This window comes from Gopherus evgoodei, chromosome 10, assembly GCF_007399415.2.
Source record: "Gopherus evgoodei ecotype Sinaloan lineage chromosome 10, rGopEvg1_v1.p, whole genome shotgun sequence".
In the NCBI taxonomy this organism is placed as follows: domain Eukaryota; kingdom Metazoa; phylum Chordata; order Testudines; family Testudinidae; genus Gopherus; species Gopherus evgoodei.
In genome coordinates, this window is record NC_044331.1 from 5028019 (window position 1) to 5046421 (window position 18403).

Consider the following 18403-nt stretch of genomic DNA (forward strand, 5'->3'; position numbering starts at 1 on the left):
TCCCATGTAATTTTTTTTTGAAGAAACGTTATTAACCCCACCCCATCCTGTAACTTCCTCATTACAAATTAACAGCAATCACTAACACCACAGGTCACCCATTCACACACATTTCCCTGAACATTACAGAAAAACGTACTTTGCAGCCACCATTTGCAATCTGACACAAGATCTCATATACATATGTACACCTATGCTAAGGCATCTATGATGTAATTTATGAAACCATAGAAATCCATATTAATAATCAAAAACACATGAATATACATGGTTGGTGATCAATGGGACCTGCTGGCTGTTCAGGAGGAGGGTGGAGGATACGTGAGCTGGGAATGATGGAATGAAGTTAATTCAAGTTGTGAAAAACTGATGACAGGGTGCTGAGTGACTTAACTACCTATTTCCCCAGGTTGGTTTTTTTTTTTTTTATGGTTTGCACTGCTAAGATGTACAGTCTTAATAAGTTAGCCTCTAAGCTGACACACTTTTTCTGTGTGGATATGTATGTGCTAAGCAATGGAGATAGAGGGGTAGCACTGGAGAATAGAAAGTCGCAGTGAAGCTGCAGTACTCCATCAGCCTCCATGGTTTTAAAAAAAAAAAAAAAAAAAAAAAAAAAAAAAAAGAGGCCATTATGATAAACAAGCCAAATAATCTTAATATTTTGAAAATTGTTTTCAAATGACTTCATTCTTCTCCTCTGTTCACCATGAAGTGGAATGTGGAATCCAAACTCATAATGACTTCAGTGGAGCCTCTGTAATGTGATAAGTGCCCAAAAATTACAACAGTCTTTGTAAAAATGTCAGAAATGAATGATTTTTCAAGGGGTTTGTCTGCTGAAATTCTGAGATTTCAGAGTTTGAAAATTCTCTCAAAAATTCAAATTTGCCCTTCTTATTCCAATGTACATACTTTAGTATAGACTGTGGGTGACGATAAACAGGAGCTTTTATGTATACAGGGCGATATAAACTCTGTTTTAAGTGGACAGCCTAACACAACCTTAAATATGGAACTGCTTAGGGCTTCATCATAATAATACAGCAGATCTATTCTGAATTTCCTTTGGGTCCTCTAAAGAGATAGCACTAAATTCCCTTTACCTGAAAAATCAGCACTGTTCCTTTAAACTATTATCAAAGAAATGATAGCTGATGGCTTACTGCTAGCTTTCCCAAAATCTACCTCTGTCAAAACTCTGCCATAGCAGGTGTGAAAGAGAATAGATGCAGAACTTCAGTGAATACCACATCTGTTTTTTGAAAAAGAGAACAGAAGCAGCACAGAAGGAAGTAAGAGAGATAATTGCTGGCATGAACTACAATACATTTTACTTGTGGGCAAAGGGCCAGCTTACACCAAGCAGAATATGCAGGCCCATCTTATTGGAATTCAGGGGTGGGCCTCCATTCTTGTCCGGAGACAGCTGTAAACCAGCAGCCCATAGCATCGCAATCAGGCACTGTGTTTTCTCAAGGAATGCTGATATGTACAGAAGCAGCTTTGGTGGCTCCGACTGCACCCTGCCTAGCAAAATGACAGACAATCTCTGATTCCAGATGACAAGAACTGGATAAAAACTTAAAACAAATGGTGACCTTTCAAAAGATTAATTTGTTTACCAACAAAATGTTCTCTGTTTGTCATCTGAGATGGGGGTGACCTTCACATTCCCATTTCTAGGTTGAAAGGATGCTGACTGTAGTCATCTGTTAAGTTAACTCCATCTCACCAATTATTCCCTTTTTTATTCTTAGTGGCAACAATTCCTATGCTTCTTAGTACAGTTTACAAATGCAACAAGCTCATTTGGAATTACTGTCATGTAAAATCAATTTGTTTAAATCTAATTCTGCTACCGATGCCAAATTATGTTTTGACTGTAATTGTTGTCATACGCATGGGTTTAAAATACAAGTGGGTTTTGAGGTCTTTTGCTCCTTTCTTTCTTCTGCTCATCCTTCTAATCATTTGAAATTAACAGAACTGCCACACTAAGCATTGCTTTATAATTATGGAAATATATATGCTTTCAGTGAGAGAGTATAAGATTAGCATCAACATACACACAGGGAAAAGAGTGAACAATGAAATGGTGATAGATACCGCTGTAACTGAAGTAAGTTAGTGAAAAACAATGAATATGATGCGACTTATAAAAACGAAAAATCAGAGTATTAAATTATACCTCATGAATAAATTAAAAGGTTCTAAGTTTACATTACGTTATATATTTATTTAGACGGAAACTGGGACCAAAGTGCCAGTATAATTCTATAGCAGCACAGCGATCCTAGGAAAACCTTAAGTGCAGTTGTGAATCTCTTTTAGGTCACAGCAGTTAGTCAGAGTTATTTTTGTGGCAATTCAGATCAGCATTTTGTTTTGCTTAGATGCTCCATGGGAAGTGTCTATTTTTAATGGGTATCACCTCATCATTTGTTGCCCAGAATGTACTTGGCAAATAATGTGATGCCCAAAATACCTTTGTTGTTTAAAATGGGACTATATTCTTTACTTAGTTTTAGCTATGTATGGAATGTTACAATAGAGGAAAAGTGCTAATGTTGATCAGACAAATAGGAGTTGAGGCAACATAATGACAAAAATATGGCGCGGCAGTAGCTGCTCCACAGTTAAAGCCTGCCCTCTGCTTTCATCATAAAAATCCAATATCAGCTACTGACTTGGAAAGTTGCCACATTCACTCTTCTTTCAAAGAACAATGTTTCCACAGTTTGAAGAAAATCTGTCAAACTGTTTTTAAGTTACAGGTCACTACAAACAATTATATCCTGATTTGAAATTGATTTGTCTAATATCTTTTGTCTCCTTTTACCTCAAAACCAGTTTGTTAATAGCCCTATATGTGTACAGGCATGTTGCCCTCTATTGACTGGTTACATCTTAGAGAGAATAAGGGTTTTTCTAATCAAGGTCTTTTTGTAGCCGAAGTAGTAGAGAGATCTTTATTTTTAAAACTAGAGGATCATGGTTTCAGTCCCAGCTCCACAATTATGTATCTTCATTTAATTATGGAGCAGCAATTGTAGCTTGTTTTGTTATAGTTGACACTTATGGATATCATTGCAACCACAATCCCACTCTAGGGGTACAGCTATACTGTGATAAGAAATCCATGGCACAGAATCTCAGAGTCTAGGTCAGCTGACTTGGGCTCGCAGGGCTTGAATCAGCCCAAGCCAAAACACCTGCGCTGCAATGTTACAGCCTTGCATACCCAAGTCAGCTGAACCCGGGCCAGCCATGGCCATGCCACAAGTCTTTTATTGCAGTACAGACAAATACCCTCTGAGGCCTATTTTGAAAAAAAATCCAGGAAAATCCTCATGCTTTCAAATTGCTGGCATTAGGTTTCAATAGCAACTGAAACATCTTCTAAAAAATGTATAAAACAACGTACTTCCTGAGATTAAAAAAAAAAGAAAGAAAGAAAGAAAAAAAACCCAACCTTTTAAAAGGCTACTGGCTAAGTAGTGCTATTGAAGAATTATAGAAGTTGAAGATGGAAAATACCTGTTTGGTTATTCCCCCTCTCTGCCATATTTTTATATATAAAACCATATGCTATATACAGTTTCTTAGCAATTGTTAGTATGTATCAAATAGCTTCCCTAATTTAGATTAACATTTGTAATTTAAGTCAACATTAAAAGTTTTCGCTGATCAGTACATGTTTCAGTGAGAGTGGTAAAACACATGACTCTCTACAGCAGAATAATATTCCTCTGTTTTAAAGTGGTTTTAAAATGCCATTAGCTATGCTTTTTTCTAATTAACTCTTGTCATAAACGGATAGTTAAGAGTTAATAGAACAGAAGTACTTCATATCTCTTTTGCCTGTAAAGGGTTAACAAGATCAGTGAGCCTGGCTGTCACCTGACCAGAGGACCAATCAGGGGACAGGATACTTTCAAATCTTGAGGGAGGGAAGGCTTTGTGTGTGCTGTTAGTGTTTGGTGGTTCTTCACTCTGGGGGCTCAGAGGGACCAGACGGCAACCAGGTGTCTCTCCAATCTCTCCAATACAGGCTCTAATAAGTTCAGAATAGTGAGTACTAGGGTAGATAAGGTGAGCTAGGCTTATGTTTGTTTTCTTTATTTGCAAATGTGTATTTGGCTGGAAGGAGTTCAAATTGTATTTTGCTGAAAGGATTTTAATTTGTACTTGTATATTTACGCTGGGAGGGTTTTCCCAGTGTCTATAGCTCAAAGACCCTGTAACATATTCCATCTTAAATTTACAAAGATAATTTTTACCTTTGTTCTTTCTTTAATTAAAAGCTTTTCTTGTTTAAGAACCTGATTGTTTTTTTATTCTGGTGAGACCCCAGGGGACGGGGTCTGGATTCACCAGGGAACCGGTGAGGAGAAAGGAGGGAAGGGGGAGAGAGAGGCTAATTTCGCTCTGTGTTAGGATTACTGTCTCTCTCAGGGAGAATCTGGGAGGGGGAGAGAGAAGGAGGGGGGGAAGGTGCATTTTCCTCTCTGTTTTAAGATTCAAGGAGTTTGAATCACAGCGATCTTCCAGGGTAACCCAGGGAGGGGAAGCCTGGGAGAGGCAATGGTGAGGGAAAGGGTTTACTTTCCTTGTGTTAAGATCCAGAGGGACTGGGTCTTGGGGGTCCCCGGGCAAGGTTCTGGGGGGACCAGAGTGTACCAGGCACTGTAATTCCTGGTTGGTGGCAGCGCTACAAGTACTGAGCTGGTGATTGAGCTTTGAGGAATTCATGCTGGTACCCCATCTTCTGGACGCTAAGGTTCAGAGTGGGGGTTTATACCATGACAACTCTATATCACAGGGTTAGACAAATCACCTCTTAGTCTGGGCAACGGTGTTCAAAAATCATGTTTTATAAGTGTCAGTCCACAACTGTGCCATTCACAGATGCTGTTTATGTTGTTTAAAACCAAACACCCTAGAATGCTGTGTATGGCACAGGGCTTGCTGCATAATATTTCTATTACATAAATTAAATTGTAAAATAGTGTTTTCGATTAGATTATTTGGCATGTGTTTCTCTGTGGTCCACACTGCTGAATCGAAATTATGAGAGTAATTGATCTTTGGAATAAGTCTGTGCATATTAAATATAAAAGCAACATTGGTGGTAAATACCATGTTAATGCTTATTCATATATTTAAAAAAAACAATGGTGGAGGTGCAGAAATCTGAGAGTCAAATTTTAGTCTCACACAGTTGTGTCCCTTTTTCTCAAACTGTCCATTTTCATCCAATAAGAGGGCAGGTTTAAGTGTGGCAGATGCCTTAGATAAGTAGCGACGTGCTTGCACCCAGCTGGTCAAAGTGGTTTTACTTTATTTATTTTTCTTCCTGTCTATAGAGTCTTCAGGTCTGACACAATTTGCACTGAAGAATCTTTCCATTCTCCTCAAGAGGAGCTGAATCAAGCCTATTGAAAATGAAATCTCAGAGCCTTTGCAAATCAGCATCCACAGAACTATCTTGGATAAACGGAACGCTTCAAAAACTGAAAGAATGATTTTGATAACTTGTGTTGCTCAAGTTACACAAATTAGATGGGAGGAATTAGTTACTTTGAAACCATGCTCTGAGAAAACAAAAGCCTAGATAGTCATCTTGAGCCCTACCCAAATTGTTTAACAGAGCTCAAAGTCTAATGTTGATTCTGTGTATAGTCAATACATCTGTTTTCACAAGCCTCTCTTCCTCAACAGAGGCAACGACATGGCAGCTGATGATATATTGGGGAAGAGAGAAAGAGAGAAAAGCTATGTTTCCCCTGAAGAAAGAAACTTGTCAAATATAGCCCAACTGAGAATGGAATAGAGAATATTGTTCTACAAGGATGATATAAACCTAATTGTTTTGTATTTGGTGTCCAAACATAATGGAACAGTATGTAGAGGAGCTGAAAGATTATTTAGAATAGTGGCCATATTAGAAAACCTCAGTCTCACATAAGGAGAGGTAGACAATATTGAAGAGAATTCTAGTCTGCCAAAATATTCCAAAGACTCTGTTTTAAATATTTCAAAAAGACACTACCATTATAGTATCAAGGTGCTGTCATTTATATAACTAAGTGTATCTGAGGTGGCATTTTGCACTCCACAGGTAATGTACTCTTGCCAACAGAAGTTTCATGTATGAAGTGTGATCTTGCTATCTTTTTTCTTGCTCGTTAACGAAGTTGTGAAATACAGTAGGCATTTGATTTGTTGACGTTTGAAAGGTCATCAGCAGAACTATAATTTTACAGCTCTGAATTATAACTACAGAAGAACCTCAGCGTTATGAACACCAGATTTACGAACTGACCAGTCAACCACAAACCTCATTTGGAATTGGAAGTATACAATCAGGCAGCAGCAGGGACCAAAACAAACAAACAAAATTACTATCAAATCCCCCTACCCCCTTATGTAAAGGGAACTATAATATTACTCTAAAGCAGTGTTTCCCAAAGTTGGGATGCCGCGGTTTGCTGCTCCAGGCCAATGGGAGCTGCTGGAAGTGGCGCGGGCCGGGTGACCTACTGGCCGCCGCTTCAAGCAGCTCCCATTGGCCTGGAGCGGCGAACCGTGGCCAGTGGTAGCTGCGATTGGCCGGACCTGCGGATGTGGCAGGTAAACAAACCGGTCCAGCCCGCCAGGGGCTTTCCCTACACAAGCGGCATCCCAACTTTGGGAAACACTGTTCTAAAGCATTTTTCTAAAACATATAAGTCTATATGATCAGTTCATTGTATTTCTGGGTTTCGCTCTTTATTGCAAACTTTAGACTTCATCAAGATATGGATGTTTAAGATTCTTTGACTCCCTAGTTTAAATAAGGGAGCCTCTCTTTGTTAGTTCACTGACATTTACCTCTGGAATGAGAGTATTTTATTGTTAGGGTTACTTTTGAAAAAATGTCAATGAAGGCTATAACAACAAATGTTAAGGGCTGTATGTGTATTTTTCATCATTTTTTAAAACTCTTTGTTTATATTATGCTCTCAGAATCTTGAAAACGGAGTTTATTCCTTCACAGTTCCTTAACAACAAAGGAAATGATCCAAAGTTCATTAAAACCAGTCTTTCCATTTCCTTTAGTGCAATTTAGAGCAGGCCCAAAATCCCATCGGCCCCAAACTTGCAAAGGATTGTGTGCACGTTTAACTGTACTCACAGACTTTAATTGGACTACTCACAGTGTGTAAAGATAAGCACATGCTTAAGTCTTTGCAGGATCAAGGCCCTGTTACTTTAAACACAGTGCTACTGTACCACTGTATCTGATACCATTGTTGCTCTGTTAAAATGATCTTAGTAATACTTACGAAATTTAAAAAAAAGAAAAGAAAAGAGAAGGGTAAGTTATACTTATGTAAAATATTACATTATGAAAGCCTAAATTAAAAATAAGGTCAATATTGATAAAAAGGGTACTGAAACAAATTACTTACAGGAGCTGATTTTCTCTTATTAATTAGCGGCAAACTGATTCCATAGTTCTGTTTTAAAAGAACTCTGTTACTGGCGTCCCCTGGATTATACATGATTTTCACATTCATTGCAAGCTTGTGCTGAAACAAAGACATAAAAGAATACTATACATAATCTCAAAATGTATTTACTACATAAACTAAAATGTTTAATAACAAAAGTGACTGAATAATGAAAAACATTGCTGATGAATTTATTCATCAATAAATAGGGAGAAGATTTCAAATAATTTGATTAATGTTATTCAACAATCCACTGAACAAATAATGAAAAAATGTATTTGTGATTAGATTATTTGACAATATCACAAATATCATTCCACCAAACTCAGTTGGATCTACTTATTTAACATGTTCTGAAAATTCTAGAGCTACACATCATATATTAGTTAAATTTCAGGAGTGAAGGAAAACGCTACATTAGATTTGACCCATTTGAGTGATGTAGGTTGCATGTACTTTCTATCACTGAATCTGCAAATGGACATCTACTCTATTTCACCAAAAGAAAACATTCCTAATTTTAAAAAATTAAAAATTCCAGTGAGGATGATGGGACTAAAAATTCAGCCTGGGATTTACTTGTCACCATCTAAGTGAAAGATGTAGCCAATGAACTCTGTATGTACTATGGCTAAACAGGCAAAGTATGCTCTTACTCTGTTAAATTAGACACTTTTCTCTCAGGGTCACCAAAGGTAAACTCCAAACTAGGTTTGCAAGCACCATAAGGGATTCTAGCTACATCTCTACACTACAAATCTATACTCGGAATTAGTAAAAGATATGCAAGAGACACAGCAAACATCTAATACTAAGATCAGTTACAGGCATAAGCAACACTTGAAATTCTGTAGCTGAACAGAAGATATATTGAAATAAATTACCATATAGAAAGCAAAGAGGCAAGGGTTAAAATACAGCTTGAAACTCAAAATTGGTCCAATTCTCCCCACTCTCTTCTCCCTCGCTAGGAGTCTTCCTATTAATTTCAGTGGGTGCAGGATCATTCCTGAATGAATAGGTACTTGAGAATAAGCAAATAAATTCAGTTCAGGACAGAAAGTAAGCCAGGATTTCTGGCCATAAGGATCTATTTTCTCCTTGATGGGTGTGCTTATTCTCTCCTGAAGCACTTTGCTGAATCAGACTCCTATTAACTGGATGTGGCAAATACAAGCTCTGATTATGGGAGAGAGTTAAATGTGCATTGTTGATATACTTTACAATAACAGTTTCATCCATCATGGACAAGTTTGCCAGAGATTTTTAAATTCAGAGATCATTGATCTTATGGATCAGAATAGCTTCCATGGATCAGCTACGGCCTATTGGGTCAATGCAGGTAGAGCAGTTATTTAGTTAAGTCAAATGAGAAAATAGTCATTATAGTACCAAGAATTAAAACACAGTTTTTTTTAATGTCCTGTTTCATTTGTGTGGAATGGATCCAGCTGTTTTGCTCATAAAAATTAGAGTGGAAGACAATCCTAAAGGACAGAAAACATGTAAAGACAGTTTCTTAATCATTTCATTTTAAAATTAATATAATGCACACAATTTCTGTAAAAAATAGAATGAACACTGCACAGAATAAAATTATCACTGTGAAAACATTTGCATTTACCATAGTGCATATGTTTTAATTGCATTGAAAGTCAGAACAAAGCATCTGGATCTGCATCAAGAGAAGTAATATCTCCCAATAGTTCCACTGAAGTAACACTGCTCAACTGCCTTACACAGATATGGGTTTATTCACCAACTGATGAATGGGAAACATTCTCAGCTGGCCTAAACTGAGATATCACCAATGAAGTCAATAGAGATACATGGATTTACACCAGCTCTCTGTGGTCATAACTCTCATTATCTAAATATAGGAATGGAAAAGTACACCCTCAATATATCTAGCTAAATATATAATGTAGTTATAGTCAGGAAATTATCACTGATATTTCTATCAAGTTTTTAAAAAGGGGTTTAAGGGGATGTCAATTTTTGAAAAACAAAATTAATTTGTATATGTTTTACAATACCTTCAAAATGACCTCGGAAACTATTAATATAAGATTGCAATTTGTTTTCTTTATTGAAGAACTAAACGTGTTTGAATTTATCTGACCTTTATATCCTCTTCTTTTGAAAGTAATTACAAACAAACATATCAAATAGAGAATAAGACTGAGAATATATTATTGTCCTTATATAAATCCATGGTACGCCCACATCTCGAATACTGTGTACAGATGTGGTCTCCTCACCTCAAAATAGATATTCTAGCACTAGAAAAGGTTCAGAAAAGGGCAACTAAAATGATTAGGGGTTTGGAGAGGGTCCCATATGAGGAAAGATTAAAGAGGCTAGGTCTCTTCAGCTTGGAAAAGAGGAGACTAAGGGGGGATATGATAGAGGTATATAAAATCATGAGTGATGTAGAGAAAGTGGATAAGGAAAAGTTATTTACTTATTCCCATAATACAAGAACTAGGGGTCACCAAATGAAATTAATAGGTAGCAGGTTTAAAACAAATAAAAGGAACTTCTTCACACAGCGCACATTCAGCTTGTGGAACTCCTTACCTGAGGAGGTTGTGAAGGCTAGGACTATAACAGAGTTTAAAAGGGAACTGGATAAATTCATGGTGGCTAAGTCCATAAATGGCTATTAGCCAGGAAGGGTAAAGAATGGTGTCCCTAGCCTCTGTTCATCAGAGGATGGAGATGGATGGCAGGAGAGAGATCACTTGATCATTGCCTGTTAGCTTCACTCCCTCTGGGGCACCTGGCATTGGCCACTGTCGGTAAACAGATACTGGGCTAGAGGGACCTTTGGTCTGACCCGGTACGGCCGTCCTTATGTTCTTATATTGTCAAACTTTGGTTTACAAAAACAAAAATTTATTATCCACACCAATTACTCTTTTACCTAGATGGTTGCACAGAGGCAGAAAGTTTATTTTTCACCTCAACAATGATTCTGTGGTACAGTATTTATTTTATTACCACACCACATCACTATACAAAATGCAAACTGCTTGTGCTATTAAACAAGGGTTGGAAAGAAAGCTGCAATGGTTCTTTCTGAAGATCTTCTCAATTAAAAACAAGAGACAACTCCCCAGTCACATGCTGACAGTAAAATGATAAATCTCCCAGAGCCAAATTCCACTCAGGATAATGAGAAATGAAATGCTTAAGAAAGAAAGCTGACAAAAGCTACTTTCTAAATGTAAATGTACTGTTGGGAACAATCTTTGCAGGGAGATAGACTGGATGATCTAATAGGTCTATTTCTCTGTAACTTCTATCATCTATATCTCCAGCTTCTGTTATCACAGTGCACAAGAAGGGGATGTGATGGACAGGGCAACTGGCATGTTACACACGTACAACAAGCAAATAATCTAGTGGTGAGTCCTGCAAACATACTGTACAGGACTTATTCCAGTTTTAGTAAGAAAAATCATGAGTGATGTGTGCCATAGTCACTTTTAAACTGCCCCGAAAAATGGAAGATGCTCAAAGAGAGCCTCTAGAGTAACTGGGATTCAACAGGAGCCAACAGGGAAAAGACAGGGCATCCCACCTGGTGTCACTGACTCTGGTCAGGACAACTGAGAAGTACCATACAGGCCCCACTACTAATAGACAAATGGAAAGGGACAACCCAGAGCAGTGTAGATGCGTCTACCACGTTATCAAGCGGTGGATCAGCTGCTAAAGAACTTCATATTACTGGAGGTTCTGTGTATTTCTCCCTTCTACACACTGGTTCACTAGCCACAGAATGGTACAGTTTGTATGTTACAATCAAGTCTCATTCTACTTCAGTACAAGTGTGACTTCATATTGGATGAAATTCAGCCCATATAGAAGGCCAACAAATCCTGTCCACCACATAAGGTCTATTTTTGAGGACTTGAGTGGTGCATGGCCCACTGTCCAGAGGTGAACACCACCTTGTAAACTGACTATATCATATTAGTCTTTTAAACAAAAAAGTATATTCGTCTACTTTGAACCAATTCTCATCCCTAACAATTGACAGCACTATAGAGTCTATTTTCTTCTTTTACTTTTGTAACTTCCATTGATACTAATGAGAGAACAGGGAACCCACATTATGTCTTTAGGGCGCCACAAGTAAAACAGTTTTTGAAAAGAAAAATGAACGGATCAGTTCAGGTATTTTGAACCCAGCAGATTTGAACTGAATCACCCAGCTACAGACACACTAAGGTCTTCACCACCATTGCTGTGCAGGGGATTTAAGGACATCCCCAATTAATCCTAGTGGGAGATGTGTGTGCAAGTCTCTCAGGCTTCCCTGGAAGAACAAACCCAATTCAACAAGCAAGAATTGCAGTGCATCCTGATTTTCCATATATCTGGGCTAGCACAATCTCATCCTGCTGTTGCTGATTCAGAAATACTGTACCTGCATGTAAATAATAATTTCAAGAGTGTACTAGCACATCTGTGGCCAGATTACTCGGCATATGGCAAGAATTCTAACAATCTGTATGTGAAAATATAGTCTGTGTTAATTTGATTGTAATCTTGTTTTCTGCTAACTACTGAAAGCACAATTTATGCTCCATATCTACCATGATGCAGCCTGCTACTGACCACAAACCACAGAGATAATGCTATATGAACTATTTTTTTCTTTCCGAATCTACAATATATGTTTTAAACTCGATTCCTCTAACCAACAGGTTAAATAAACTAAGCCTGTAGATGCTTAAGTACCCTTAACAACTGATAACTGTTCACCTTACATTGTTTTTGATGTGGAAAAACAGTTTATAGTTGCAACCGGGGATTACCTAGATTAAAAGACAGAAAGTGGGGAATTATAGGTGGTAATTTCCCAGCTGGATTTCACAACTATTTAATAATAAAAGCTTTTATGTTAGCATGCCATGCATGTAGAACAGCTGGCAAAACAGCACTGTTTGTCATTTACTTCATAATGGGAAATTAGGGCTATCTTGTGTGTCCGTGGATATGCATTTTTAAGCAGATGTCACAGATCTCAGAAATGAAAGGACAATGGGGCTCCAACCCCCCCGCAAGGGAAAGTCAGGGTAGGACATGGTGTGTGTCCTGCTCTAAATTAAGTTCACCTATGCATGTAACAGTTGAAAAAACATGGATTATACTCCGATTATACACTCGTTGGCCTTTGATAATTTTTCATGACACAAGCGTCTTTACACAGCAGAGTGCTGGAACATTTTCTAGGAAAGTGTATTTTGTTTCCAAAACATTCTAAAAACCATTTTCTGCATCAGCACTTTTTTCCATTTCATATTGCATGGTCTTGTGGGTGTTCTATTCAACAGAATCCCAGAGAAGTGTAAAGTTTACATTTCTTTTAAAGTGTAAATGATGGGATTTTAGTGCACAGAGACATATTAAAGTAATGCTAAGGTTGCACCTCAAAACAGAAAGAAACTAGGAGAACTGAAGTGCAGTTGTAATCTGCATAATCCCTCTTCAAACAGGGGGTCACAGAGTTCCACATTCCTTGTTCCTTTAAGACTTCTAGATCGAATTTCCTCAATTTACAGTGATTAGGGAAATTTTAGTCTTAATTTAAAAATTGATTTTCTGCAGAGGGATCCAGCAGTATGAAATCTGGGCTGCTGATCCTTGGTTCATTCCTGCAAGTAGTCGTGTTCCCTACCTTGTTTTTAGGGTTCTGGCGTCCAACAGAGCACCTCCTACCAACAGCCCGCTCTCAGCCCATTTGATGTCTCTCTAATTTAAAAAACTAATTCAAAATAGTCTGATAACTGTGGATTATACCAGATAACTAGGGGTTAGCCCAAAGGATACTATTCAGCCAGTGGTCCCAATGCTGACTAGTGTGTATCAAAAAACGTTTTTTAAATTTGTGAAAATTTCAGAGATAAAACTTCTATCAGAATGAAGTATTTTTCAAATTTGTTAGTGAATTTTTTAAAAAATTTTTTCAGAATAACCTTTTAAAATTACCACTATGTGACTAAACAGACAAATCAAAATTGATAACACAAAATAAAACAAAAATTCTGATCCAAATTTTTCAAAAACCATAAATTTTGGGGGTGAAAAAAAAAATCAAAAATTTCTGCTTGCAAAAAACCCCCAGGCAAATGTCAGATTTCCAATGGGAGAGCTGACATTTCTCCAGAGGTAATCACCATGTATATGCATAGAAGACTTCCATTCCCTAGGGCTTGTGACATCTCTTAAGTAAAAAGGGCACCATTTTAGGCCCCGACCCTCCAAACACTTACGCATATGCTTAACATTAGTGCTACTGATGTCAAAGGGACTACTCACAGTAGTAAAGTTAAGCACATGCTTATAGGATTGAAGCCTTAAAGCAGAACAAGCAGTTAACTTGTTCTAGGATTCTCTAACAATCTCTTTGATGTCATTGTGAAAAGGAAAAAGGCAGTAGGCTTTTTCTTGGCCTTGAACAGCCTCTTTTTAAAGGCTTCCCTGAGGGTTTTGAAGTCCTCTATGGCCAAGATCTTACCTTGCTCTGAAGACAGAAAAAGGACCTCCCAACTCTGAGGAGTGCTCATTCTTCTGAGAATTTTCTAAAACCCTGAGCCACTAAATGGCCATGCTGGGCTAAAGTGACTCTGTGGAGTTTGGAACAGGAGGGCTAAAAGAATGTAAATTACAGGAGTATTTGCTAAGTAATTTCATATATTTCACTGACTCAGACCCAAGGCATTCTTGGTAAGCTTTTTGATCTTAGACCCAAGGTAAATGTTGTAGACTATTTGTTAAAGTAGCAATCAGTTATTTCAGACCTGCAAACCTGGAGAAATACGTGGTGCTGATCTGCTGCACAGCTGGGTAGTCAGAGGCTTAACAGGCACCCGTGGAAAAATAAACTGCTTCTGAGCAGCACCAATAGGAAGCTTCCTACTTTAGAAAGAAACAGAAATAATAAAAGTTACAAGACTTACTTTTATTTTACCTATAAATCTTGTACTGCCTCCATCTGGTTGGCTACTGTAGTTTTACTAAAATTCATGTAAACAGAAAAAATAGTAGTTATACGAGTTAGCAGAAAAGCTTGATATACCTATGTGGAACTGTATTTTGTTTTTATATTCTTTATATTTTATGTAATACAGAAGAGCAATCCGTGAATCAATACAATTTTAACAATGCAAGATATTTCTCCAGACGTGATTCTGGAATTAGGAGAGAGCACTTATCTATTAACCTCATCCAGGTTAAGTGTTTCAATTGATGGCTTACATACTCAACTGCTTCCATTCCCTTTAGAGGAGTCTGACATTATAAAGTTTTTTTCCTGTCTCCTTCCATTGGTAGGAATATATAAATTCCACTCTTTGGGTGCCCCATCTGAATGTGAAAGTTAACTTTTTACAGTATTTAAATGCATTAGTTTCCACAACAAAACCATTTCCATTTTTACTTACCATTTGGGGGGCTGTTCTAAAAATACTTCTTTTTCATCAGTATAGGGAATAGTCAACACACTTCTATTTATGGCATTTAAATAATTCTCAGCATGTTTCTGTTAGAGAAAAAAAATTAAGTTTAGATTATTACAGTGGCGTTAGGGACACTCAGTGTGTACACTTGGATCAATTAACTTAACAGTCTGGTTCTTGTAATTACTTGGAAAGGAATGACATGTCGGACATTTATGGGTAATCATAGCACATCTTGGATAACTTCATAAGCCACAAGGCTCATTGACTTTGACCATCCAAAAAGTGCAATCATGGCTTTGAAATACAATGCTTGGTGCATTTGTTGCTTTCTATTCAGAAATAGAATACAGACAGAGGCAACTATTTAGAATGAATTTACAATGAATTACTGACAAATACTTCACTATTGGCAAGTTCTTCCTGTTTTGTTTGAACTGTGGATCAACTTACTCTCAGCCCAATTTCAGTTCTTTCAATGGCTGTTTCAAGAACATGAACATCCACACCCTCTCCCTGTTGTTCAAGGTTGATGCTTGTCAGTTTGTCCTTCAGGCGGTGAAGGTCTTCTTGAACCTACAAAATTATGTTGTTATACAAATAATGCGCACGCACTACCAAAACATATGGTGTACTTCACATGGTTTCAATTCAAAGCAAAAACATGTCCTGAACAGATGATACAAATACCCTTGTAAACCCCTGCAGTCCTGCAATTTTATAGTAGACACAGAGAAATCTTGCCATGGACTTCTGAAGCTGACAGCTAGTGCAAAAACCTGGACAACATCTTACAATGCCACCTGAGAGAGAGAGATTCAGCAGTGAGGCCCTCCTACCAAGTGAGGCCCTGACTCCATTCCATTCAAGTATCACTCTTGGCACAGTTTTGGAGGCATGCAGGTGCTGCAAAAGGTCTGAAAGGCAGAGGCAGTCATTGAAGTAGCTTACATCAAGATCACATAGGTCTTTGTCACTGATTATGATTATGTGTACTGTGGTAACACTAAATGATTCCAACTAGAGTCAAGGTCCCATTATGCTAAGAAGTTTCCTAACATTTAGGAAGAGCCAGCCTTTGCCTGAACTTATAAATTTAAATAGACAAGACAAACAATTACACAGATAACATAAAAGCAAAATGTCAATGATACATTGTTATTCATACACATGATTTATATATATTCCGACACATTATAACACACATTTATATAACTAAGTTTCCCCAGACCATCCACATTCCCTCCTGTGTGTGCAAATACCCCAGCCAACTTGCTGTGACATTCATGACTCAAGGTGCAGTCCTTTTGCCCTGCCTATCTCACAGAAATAGAATCTTAATCTTGAAGGAGAAAAAGAAAAAATATCCCCTTATATTTTACGTGTCTGAAGGACAACGATTTTCCTCATTCTCCACAGGGTCATAGACCCCCATCATTCCATCCCATTATTCATAGCAGGGCCCACGTCTCCTCCTCTGAAACCTGGTTAGCCAGTCCCTTGAATTTCACCTAGCAGCCGAATGCTAGCTAGTGCAGCGACCACAGATACGTGCATTTTATTTTCTATCCTTATAATATACATTATTATAAGCACCACAAAGGGAAAAATAATTCTTGAGGAATTGTACTGGATCAAAGTACTCAGAAATGGAAAAGACCTATGAAATCAACTCATTTCCCTACATGGGCAGGGTACCATCCCCCTACTGAGTTAGGTCTTTGAGTTCTAAGTCTGCGCCAGATCAGATAATGTTCTTAAACCTGAGGCCACGGGCAACCCCATCCCATCAGAGACCATTTGAAATTTTAGGTTATATTTTTTACCCATATTCCTGTGCCACAGAGTTTAGAGTACAAGTGGCTGTGTGAAGTAATTACAGTTTGAATCCCCTGGGGTAACAGAATCCCTCCCTTGACTCCTTTGTCCAGACTGGTTTCTTAACACATGTCCTTACCGCCAGTTTACCAGCAAATCATCATCCACTGTGCCAGTATTTCTTTTCATAAACACATCATCTGTGAATACATTCCCTGCTGTCTCCCCTTCCCATGCCTGGCCATTACAGGAGATCAGCTTGGGGAAGATGACACGGATAAGATTGTAAACTACCTCTTGTACCTTTCAGCCCAGAGTCCAATCAAAGAGTCTTGCAGTGGGGCCCAGGTTTGACTGAATATGCCTCACCAACAACATTCTCAATGCTACCATCAACTCAGTGGGTAGTTGGGGTGATCCCTTTAACGATTTCCTTTCACCCATCTGCATAGTCTACCTCCACTGCAATGAGTGGAAGTTTTCAAATGACTTCAATTAGAGCAGATCATATCCTCAGTCTGTAAAGTCTTTGCGATCCGTGAAGGATATGCATTAAACTATATTACAACCTAAATTACAGAGCAACTGTGTTGCCACTTACAGCTTGTATAAAGTTTTGTTTATTATGACCGATTTCTTTCCATTAGAAACAACAGCTTGCTACTTGCTAATTTATGCTTACTTTGAGGGTTTCAGCCCTGGGTGGCAGGGCTCAGCTCACAGGCCCCCAGTCCCCAGGACAGCAGATCTTGGCAGTCTCAGGCTCCAGTCCCCAGCCCCCCCCCCCGGGGTTGTGTAGTAATTTTTGTTATCAGAATGGGGTCACGGCCTGATGAAGTTTGAGAACCACTGCCCTCACCTCACCATCCATCACCGGGGGCTCGCATTTCCTCACGCTGTGGTGCCCACCCACACAGCTCCCGAGCTCAGGCTCGGCACCATCCGTAGCTCCTCACCCAGGGGTACCCACTGCCCAGCCGCCATGGGGGCCTGGCTGCCTGCCCCAGCGTCACCCGCCCTCCCCTTTGGCGCTGCGGCCCAACCACAGAGCCTGGGCTGCCCCCAGCTATGACCCATCTGGCCTCCCAGTCACCGGGGGGGGGGACGGGACTGGCCGGACACGCAGAGGCTCACGGGAGTTTGGCCAGGGGCAAAGGCACAAAGGCTCATGGGAAGGGGGCAGCTGAGCCCCCCTGAGACCTCTGGGAGGGGAGGGGGGAATCGGTCAGTTGTACCTACCTGGACCAAAATGGCTCCTACTTCCTCTCCCGTCCCGACTACATCGGCCATGGCAGCTTCCGATTAATCGGCCCCGCGGCCACCGGTCCCGCGTACCGCTCCGGGGGCACGAGGGTGCACGTGACCGTGCCCTAGCAACGGGACGCGCTGGCAGGACTGTACCACCCGCTGCAGGGGGAGGAAGATTCCATGTCGCAGGCGCGGGCGGGAACTTCTGAGCACACCCCCCCCCGGACCACCCCTCCCCGAGATACTCCGCCCCGGGCCATCCCCTCCCCGGAGAGGGTCATTCAGTGCGCTGAGCTGCCGCTTCCCTGCCCGGACGGTACCATTCACCAGGCCGGAAGGGGCGGGGCTTTGGGAGGAAGCGGAAGG

General features: G+C 39.4%; 1 protein-coding gene across 5 annotated transcripts in view; it reads right to left on the reverse strand.

Annotated features, from left to right (window-relative positions):
- Window positions 1-18226, reverse strand: part of IQCH (IQ motif containing H) — a 109526-nt gene extending 91300 nt beyond the window's left edge. For 3 of the 5 annotated variants that reach the window (XR_004002367.1, XM_030578083.1, XM_030578081.1), the window contains exons 1-5: window positions 18029-18226; window positions 15425-15547; window positions 14957-15054; window positions 14315-14432; window positions 7458-7577 (exon numbers count right to left, since the gene is read on the reverse strand). Coding sequence is in view for 4 of the 5 variants with exons in the window: in XM_030578083.1 (XP_030433943.1) it covers window positions 7458-7577; window positions 14315-14432; window positions 14957-15054; window positions 15425-15547; window positions 18029-18079 (510 nt within the window). In the remaining variant the exon portion in view is untranslated. Of the gene's footprint in view, window positions 1-7457; window positions 7578-8383; window positions 8837-14314; window positions 14433-14956; window positions 15055-15424; window positions 15548-18028 lie in introns of those variants that run through there. The other 2 variants (XM_030578082.1, XM_030578084.1) reach the window with 2 other exon arrangements.
- Between the last annotated feature and the right edge of the window lie 177 nt (window positions 18227-18403).